This window comes from Sus scrofa, chromosome 13, assembly GCF_054392235.1.
Source record: "Sus scrofa isolate SSC_HxYL_T2T_F1_AM1 chromosome 13, Sscrofa_HxYL_maternal_Yorkshire_Landrace_v2.0, whole genome shotgun sequence".
Classification (NCBI taxonomy): domain Eukaryota; kingdom Metazoa; phylum Chordata; class Mammalia; order Artiodactyla; family Suidae; genus Sus; species Sus scrofa.
The window spans coordinates 25,546,611-25,556,240 of NC_139395.1; the positions used below are offsets into that span (position 1 = coordinate 25,546,611).

The window sequence follows — 9,630 nt, forward strand, 5'->3', positions numbered from 1 at the left end:
AGCCCTAAAAAGACAAAAAAAAAAAAAAAAAGGCATTCTTATTTTTGTTATGTTTATATATGAAGATAATACAAACAACACGAAAGTACATGAACAGTTCCATGCAGTTTATTTTTAGCTTTTTTTTTTTTTTTTTTTTTTTTGTCTTTTTGCCATTTCTTGGGCCGCTCCCGTGGCATATGGAGGTTCCCAGGCTAGGGGTCCAGTCGGAGCTGTAGCCGCCGGCCTACACGACAGCCACAGCAACGCGGGATCCGAGCCACGTCTGCGACCTACACCACAGCTCACGGCAACGCCGGATCCTTAACCCACTGAGCAAGGGCAGGGATCGAACCCGCAACCTCATGGTTCCTAGCCGGATTCGTTAACCACTGCGCCACGACGGGAACTCCTATTTTTAGCTTTTTTAAGGCCACACCCACAGCATATGAAGTTCCCAGACTGGGAGTCAAATTGGAGCTACAGTTGCCGGGCTACACTACAGCCACAGCAACGCCAGATCTGAGCTGTGGCTGTGACCTCCACCACAGCTCATGGCAATGCTGTATCCTCAACCCACTGAGCAAGGCCAGGGATCAAACCTATGTCCTCATGGTTACTAGTCAGGTTTGTTACTGCTGAGCCACGATGGGAACTCTCTTCCCGCATTTTAAATTAGTATCTTGTTTTACTTTATGATAGTGTTCCTGTCAAATTTAAATTTTTATCACTTAAAAAGAATTATTTTAAAATCAGTATCTGGGTTGGAATAGAAGAGTATAAAATGGCAAGTCTCTCCTGTTCCTAGCCTGTTCTTCAGATGACCAGATTTCTAACCGTCTTTCTTTTTAATTTTTTGGTGGTTGCCCAGCCAACTCTAAATATTATGTTCATTTTTTATTTTGTCACTTTTCCCTCTCAGTTTTTGTGTTTTATTTTTTAAGTTGCTTTATTTATTTATAAATTTAATACCCTCACATTCTTTGAAGATTCACTTTTACTTTTTTATTTTTTCTGGCCACCTCGTGCTGTGCCTTGATGTGGGATCTCAGTTCCCAGACCAAAGATTGAACCCGGGCTGCAATGGTGAAAGCACAGAGTCCTAACCACTAGACCACCAGGGAACTCCATGATCTTTCACTTTTACCATAACCTGTCAAGTGGTTTAGGTAGCATATTCTTACTATCCAGGGAGACAGAATTCTCCTTTCTCCATATAATGGCTTCTTTTGCTCTGCTATTTCTTCTACCTTATCAAGAATTAAAACATTTATTTTCTGTCCTATAATTGTGACTATTTTACATGCTTTATCAGTTGATTCTGAAGGTTAAAAGTAGGAGTTCCCTTCATGGCTCAATGGAAATGAATCTTACTAGTAACTGTGAGGACACAGGTTCGATCCCTGCCCTTTCTCAGTGGGTTAAGGATCCAGCATTGCTGTGAGCTGTGGTGTAGAGTGGCAGCTGCAGCTCCAATTCGACCCCTACCCTGGGAACTTCCATGTACAAAAGACCAAAAAAAAAAGTAGGATTTCCCACTGTGGCGCAGTTGGTTAAAAATCTCACTGCAGTGGCTCAGGTTGCTGCAGAGGTACAAATTCAGTCCCTGGCCTGATGAGTGGGTTAAAGCATCCAGCATTGCTGCAGCTGCAGCTCGGGTTGCAGCTGCACCTGGAATTCAATCCCTGGCCTGAGAACTTCCATATGCCAGATGTGTGGCTTTAAAAAAAAAAGACTGAAATGTAAAACATAAGCATTGTACAGTGTTTTGATTGCATAATAGTGTTCATGGTATGATTGCAAATGAGAAGCCAGTGTCGATCTCTCTCCAACTCTGTGCTTCCTGAAGGGAATGTTTGAAGTGTCAGATAACAAATGGATTATTTATTTATATTCTCTATTAATTGCTTAGAATTAAGCAGCATTCTAGTTTGCTCTATATTCAAAATTGCTTTCATTTTTCTTGGAATCTACACTTGCTTTCTGGTTTTGTTTTGGTTGTTGTGAGAAGAAATGCTGGTTAATGATCTTGTTTTATAATTTTGTCCTCACAGTAGACCTTTGATGTGAACTGGGACATGTTTCCTCAGTTACACAGGCAAGGAATTTGAGGGACAAGGTCACACTTTTAATAATTGGCATTTGATCTCCTACTAGTCTAGCTTCAAAAGCCTTCCCATTCTACTGCTGGTTAACAGAATAGCTTTAGCTGCTAAGGGAGAGAGAAATCTCAAATGTGGTACCATGGAGAGAAGAGGAATGATACCTGGAAGGTAAATCCTTCTTCAGGTCATGTGAAACGAAAGCAGTCACTTCCAGTTGAGGATCAGAAAATAGCATTTAGGTGTGAGGCCAAGGCTTATCTAGATGTGGATTTTAGTTGTTCTCATAGAGGGTTTCACTTATAGGACGTGAACATGTGTAGGAAGGACAGGTGGTACAAACTTGGGAGAGGAACGAAGAACCATATAGTTAAGGAAATAGGAGATAGCGTTAGCATGAATTAAATTATGCAAGAAATAGCGCAGCGCTTAGTGCGTCATTTGGAAGATGAATTTCCATTTCAATCTGTGCATTCTAGTGTTGCGTTTCCTAGGGAATTGTTGTTTATGATTGTTAGATGTGTAATTAGGATCTTTGGCCTTGAAATCATGAAACCATGGCTTTCCAAATTGAGGTTTTAGAAAAGCTTAATGTGATTTACATTTTTAGGTATAAGCGTCTCATTTTCCTAAGGGAATTAAATAGAGAAGCATATGTCATCCAAACACAGGATATTCACTGGGGGACCAATCACGTATAATACTAATTAAAATATCCTTTCTTACTTACTGTTTCTTTGCCACCTAGATTATTTTATTTGTGGAGATTACTGTCACTGTCATTCTTTCCCAGTTGGTATTGTAAATTTCTGATGATACAATGTAAACCAGTTATTTTTTTCCTGTCAAAATATGAGCTCTCTAAGGAAGGAATTTTGGTTGGTTAGGCTAATTCCCTAGCACTGGTCATGGTAACCACACATATTCAGTAGGTGTTTGGGTGAATGGATTCATAAGTTTGCAAAGATGCTCAAGGAAACAGTTACTTGAATATTAAAGGCAAGGGAGGGTCTTGGGAGCATTGTCGAAAGCTTTTAGTAGTTTTGCACAGATTACCCTTAGATTTTATGGCCAAAGTCAAGTGTCAAGAGAAGAGAGATCTTTTGTCCAGCTCACAATTTTGTCTGAAAAATTATGATCCCCTCTCCGCAAACCGGTAGTCAACATTCAGTTTGTTTCTTTTTCCATAAGGATTAGTACATAATTGGAGTTCCCGTCATGGTGCAGTGGTTAACAAATCCGACTAGGAACCATGAGGTTGAGGGTTCGATCCCTGGCCTTGCTCAGTGGGTTAATGATCCGGCGTTGCCCTGAGCTGTGGTGTAGGTCGCAGACGCTGCTCGGATCCCGTGTTGCTGTGGCTCTGGTGTAGACTGGCGGCTACAGCTCTGACTAGACCCCTAGCCTGGGAACCTCCATATGCCGCGGGAGCAGCCCAAGAAATAGGAAAAAAAAAAAAAAAAGAGTACATAATTGTAGTAATAATCCAAATTTTAAAATGTCAGATAAACATATTTTCATCATTTTTTCCTGCATTTAGAGTTAATTACCCACCTTTACTATTACATTTTAGTCCTTGTCTGAGTGTTTATATTGCAAGTGGCCTTTTTTCAGGTACCAGTTAGAATAGAAGGCCTAATTTCCTTGTTAGAAAAAAAAAAAGAAAAGTAAGTGGCCAGAGAATTTTTTTTCTTTGGAGAAGTCTTTTTCTTATTAATTAAAACTCCCTGTACTTGGAGCCATTGACTATTTCTTGTGCACTACTGTCTTCTGTTGTCAAGGGAAGAAATAGCCCTTCCTGATGAAAAAAGTTGCTAGGCAAACAACAAAGGTTTGGCTTATTTTAAGATACTTTTCTTGGGAGGTCCCATGGTGGCTCAGTTGGTAGCAAACCCAAATAGTATCCAGGAGGACCGAGGTTTGATACCTGGCCTTAATCAGTGGGTTGGGGATCTGGTATGGTGTAGGTTGCAGGTCTGGCTTGGATCCTGAATTGCTGTGGCTGTGGCATAGGTGCCTACCTGCAGCTGCAGCTTCAATTTAACCCCTAGCCTGGGAACTTCTCTGTGCCACAGATGTAGCCCTAAAAAGCAAAAACAAAACAAAACAAAACAAAAAAAAACCCTTTTCTTTATTATTAAGTCACTAATTTATTAATGTTTTTGTATGATGAATTTCATAAGCATGATATGCTAAATGAAAGTGAATGCAAGTTAATATAACTAGGTAATAAAGTTGCATACTGTATTAGTTATCTGTTACTGCATAGCAAATTACCCTAAAACTCTGTGGCATAAACACGCATACATTTGGAGTTCCCATTGTGGCTCAGTGGAAACAAACTCGACTAGGATCCATGAGGATGCGGGTTTGATCCTTGGCCTTGGTCAGTGGGTTAAGGATCTGGAGCTGGTGCTGCCATGAACTGCGGTGTAAGTTGCAGATGTGGCTTGGATCTGGCATTGCTTTGGCTATGGTGTAAGCTGGCAGCTGCAGCTCCAATTCGACCCCTAGCCCATATGCTGCAAGTGCAGGCCCCCACCCCAGCCCCGCAAAAGGCATATATTTGTTATCTCTCAGCTTCTGTGGGTTAGGATATGGGTATGGCTTAGATGTGTGCCTCTGGCTCAGGGTTTCTAAGGAGGCTATGGTCAAGCCATGGGCAGGTTGTAGTCTCATGTGAAGGCTCTGCTAGGGCAAGACCCACCTCCAGGCTTGTTCATGTAGTGTTTGTGGGATTCTTTTCCTTGCAAATCGTTAGACTGCGCACTTCAGTTTTTGGCTGGCTGTTGGCTAGAGACCACCCTCAATTCTTAGCACATGCACCATTTCACAGGGCATAAAACATGGCATCTGGGTTTCCTCAGAGCGAGTGACAGAGAGAATACCTAAGATAGGACCTGCGGTTGTTTCTATAATATTTTCTCCAGTAGTAGTGAGTAAGTCTGGCCCATTCAAGGGGAGAGGGACACACACACAGATGCCAGGATGAGGGGTCATTCATCGGAGTCCGTTTTAGAGGCTGCCTGCCCCAAGTGGTAATACGCAAATGTGGATTTATTCCATATGAGTTGAAAATAATATTTCTCATCCACATCATTTATTTTGTTTTGCCAATTATAAGAAGTGAAATTAGATGGCATCTAATTTTAAAAATCATAACTTCTAGATCTTTGTGAACAAAAATTCCTAAATACTATAAAGAATTTTGATTTATCAAGTATACTGTGAGATACGGTTTTATGATTAATTGCTACAAAAATTTACAATTGGGATTTAAAAAATTTTGTCAGTTCCAACGTACAAAACCTTTGTTTTGAATTCATTAATGAGACTGATGAGAAAGAATTCTATTTGTATTTTATGTTAATAATGTGTCTTCTCCGCCATCTCCTGACTCTCCCTCAGATCGATCTGGAATAGAAAACGTCAACTCTGTGGAGGCGTTGCAGGAAACGCTCATCCGTGCACTAAGGACCTTAATAATGAAAAACCATCCAAATGAGGCCTCTATTTTTACAAAACTTCTTCTAAAGTTGCCAGATCTTCGATCTTTAAACAACATGCACTCTGAGGAGCTCTTGGCCTTTAAAGTTCACCCCTAAGGCCTTTATTTGTTGAAACATGAACTGGTTCATGCTGACTGTACCCGTTGTGCTAAAATGCTTATTTATATGTGTATGCCGTACGTGGAATAGGAGAGATCTTTGAGACAACATGAGACTGCACGCTGTCTCTGTATCATGAGTAGCTATTTGGATTGAGATTTCTTCGGCCATGATTAGACATTGACTGCAGTTCCCCAATAGACCAGTCAGCTGTGTTGCACTTAAACTGGAGAAGTTACACTGAATTATAGTCACACTGAATGTTAGACTTTTTCATCTGCCAAAACCAAAAACCATTTTGATCTCCCTGTGGTATAAATATAATGCACAATTACAAGTAGATGAGGACTTAAAAGTTAATCCTTTGTGGTGGAAGTTCTCTTATAAGATGGAAACTTGATTTCACCACAGACTGTCTGATTTGGTGATTGGAGACTTCGCAAGTTAGGAGTTCTCCTTGTCTGTGTTTCACTCGGCCACCGTGAACGCGCATGGTCCCGGGCAGGTTCACTGATTGCGGACAGTGAGAGTTGATCGTGTTCCCAAGGCCTCACCTCACAGAGATAATAAAAAATGTCTGTAAGGCATATTTACCTCTTGGGAGATAGGCACTATGTAAATAAGGTAAAGTTTTTGTTATTATAATTATTCATAGTAGTGTTTTTTTATTTCTACATGTTTCTGAGAAGTCATTTCACAGTCCACACCAATCTATTATTCAGGGTTCCTCCATACGTGTGGGGTATCCTTCTGGCACCCACATATTCAAAGTTTATGGGTACATCAAATACATAGTATGTGTACATAATCTGTATGTGAATATAGTTATACATAAATATATTTCTTCACAATATTTTAAACTGTGAAGAACTTTATCATACAGTAAACTTAAAACAAGAGGTGTCAGAAGACCCAAACTAGGTGCATTTTACCTGTTGATAACATTACCATTGCTTTAAATGTTTAGACAATAGAGAATTGAATTTATGCTCTCTTTTTTGTTTATTTAAGCAACACTTAATGTAAGAAGCGCAATAGGCAGTTGAATCCAAATTTCAAAAAATACGTATTTTAATCTTTGGTAAAAAATTTTGGTTCAGGTACTAGTTGTTTAAAATTTCAAATTCTTTGTGCTAAAAAAGGTTGCATTGCTGCCCCTTACACACATGCTGCAGCTTGATGATAAATATTTTGATTCTTTCTGGAGAACCAATCAATGTTTAAGAAAATGGTTTATATGTTGATGTGTGCCTGGGAGTGTATGAGTGTGGGTGTGCAAATGTGTTCTGAATCCACTTATTTTTTTCTCCTAAATAACACTACAGGGATTTTGTCAAATTAAATTTAATCTATAATTTGAAAACTCATTTAGTGTATGACCTACAGGCTTACAAATGGTATAGTCAGAGACATTTCATCCACCTATCTGATATTGGGCTTTATTAAGTAGATAAGATCAGCCTCTGTTTATGGCTGTCGGAGAAAATTGACAAAAAGTTGAGAATTTTATGTATGTTTTTCTGGTGCCCTGGTAGATAGCAATTAAATGGATTTTTCGGTAAAGATTGCCTTCTATATAATTTTTGGATTATATACAGTTGCAAAAATGAAAGATCCCACTTTATTCAGCCTGTTACTTTAATGACATGTGAGCAGAATGCCTTATTTTGTAACCTTGTTTAACTTGTTGCTACTGGGACTTGAATTTCTGTGGCACTAGTTAAGTAAGTTAGAAAAGAGTTAAAACCCTCTCATTATTAAAGAGGAAAGGTGATGGCGATGTCTGTAATACAATATAAACCATAATTGTGATTTACCTTAAATAGGTATGACTCTTATGGGATATACATTATAGTTTTTGTGAATTCTTTACATGATAGCATTATCTTTTTATAATTTTTTTTTTCCTAAGATGCATAGTTTTCTTCTATGGGGAATAGAAACGGCTTTTTGAAGTAATACTGAAAACCTCAAAGATCATGTTGTTTCTTAATTTTTGCCTTTGCATAAGCCTCTTTATAACATATATCTTTAAAACAATTACTAAGTCTTTAGGAATGTGTAACCAGAACTATGTTAGTATTGCTTATAAAACTTTAGTTAGGTTCAATATATACATGTATACATCTATATATAGGTATAGGGATTTGCATTTTGTCTTGTAAAATTTTATTTGAACAAATTCTTCCTGTAGGTAATGGGAAACAATAGTTCATATGCCACTCATAGCATTTCTATATTTGAAGATAGCCCAAGATTGAAACTTCTAATTCTAAAATTAAACCAGCAGCCTATTACAAGCACATTCTTCGATTGAGTCATTGGTTATAAACCTACTAAATGTGGAGAAGACAACCAGTTTAGGGAACTTCTGAGTTGGTGGGACACTGTTGATTAATTAATAATGTACTGTATGAATTAAGTGATGCTTTAACTCTGATTTTACATTTTAAAGTTAAAATATGGGCATTATGTCAGCAAACTTAAGGGCATTATGTCAGCAAGCTAAAACATTTTTTTCCTGTGCTTTTAATGTGTCTCTTTACATGATCTGAGAGCGGATTCAAGCTTTTAGAGAAGTAGCTGAGGGAAAAGGGAAACATCCTCTTGGGATGAAGCTTTTCCTTATGGCGATGGTTTAATTACAGACTCAGACATTAGAAGGAAATTTCATTGGATTAATTGTATAGCTTTCGTAATTACATTTCAAGAAATTACCATTGTAACTTGATAAGATATGGTTTATTTTATGTAAACATCATTGCAAAGCCAGGTGTAGAAGCTCAGCTAGGTTTATTACTGTGCACGAGAGTAAGTACCTATCTCAAGTATCCTTTTTCCTTTCCAATATAAAGTTTGCTGAATGTACAAGAAGAGTTTATCACTTAGGATATAGAATTTTTTTAGGGGTTGGGGGGAGGGGCCCTGTCAGGAAATTACCTTTAAACACAGATTGTCTTGATTTGATCCGAAGCATAAAACTTGAAGCTATTCTTGAACATGGAAAAATAAAATGGCTATTGTTTTAAAAAGAAATGATAGAAATATATTGTTGACATGATATGAATTACATTTATTTTCTACAAACTGTTATTGATGACATGGATAATATCTTCATGTTTCTGAAAAGTAATCTGTACATGGGGGGAGGGGATAATAAATATTATTTCTAACCAGGTGTGGTTTTGGGTGTCTTCCTATCCTGACTTTTTTTGTGCGACCGTCTATAATTTTACTGCTTTTCCCCGAGCATAGCAGGATCTCTCATGTAGACCTCTGGTTCCGCATAGGGGAGATATGTACACAGGGCTTCTGTCTTTTTTTACCTTTTATTTATTTATTTTTCTACAGTACAGCATGGTGACCCAGTTACACATACATGTATACATTCTTTTTTCTCACATTACATGTTCCATCATAAGTGACTAGACAGAGTTCCCAGTGCCACACAGCAGGATCTCAGTTGCTAATCCATTCCAAAGGCAATAGTCTGCATCTATTAACCCCAAGCTCCCAGTCCCTCCCACTCCCTCCCCTGCTCCCTTGGCAACCACAAGTTTATTCTCCAAGTCCATGATTTTCTTTTCTGTGGAAAGTTTCCTTTGTGCCGTATATCGGATTCCAGATATAAGTGATACGGTATTTGTCTTTTTTTTTCCTGACTTACTTCACTTAGTATGAGAGTCTCTAGTTCCATCCATGTTGCTGCAAATGGCATTATTTTGTTCTTTTTTATGGCTGAGTGATATTCCATTGTGTATATATCACATTTTACTAATCCAATCATCTGTAAGCAGACATTTGGGTTGATTCCATGTCTTGGCTATTGTGAATAGTGCTGCAATGAACATGCGTGTACATGTATCTTTTTCAAGGGAAGTTTTGTCCAGATATATGCCCAAGAGTGGGATTGCGGGGTCATATGGAAGTTCTATGTATAG

General features: G+C 38.4%; 1 protein-coding gene across 2 annotated transcripts in view; it reads left to right on the forward strand.

Annotated features, from left to right (window-relative positions):
- The window catches only part of NR1D2 (nuclear receptor subfamily 1 group D member 2), a 34,273-nt gene extending 25,408 nt beyond the window's left edge, over positions 1-8,865 (forward strand). For both annotated transcript variants that reach the window (XM_021071423.2, XM_084987224.1), the window contains exon 8: positions 5,490-8,865. In XM_021071423.2, the coding sequence (XP_020927082.1) occupies positions 5,490-5,686 (197 nt within the window). In that variant the 3' untranslated portion in view covers positions 5,687-8,865. The remainder of the gene's footprint in view (positions 1-5,489) is intronic.
- Positions 8,866-9,630: the final 765 nt, after the last annotated feature.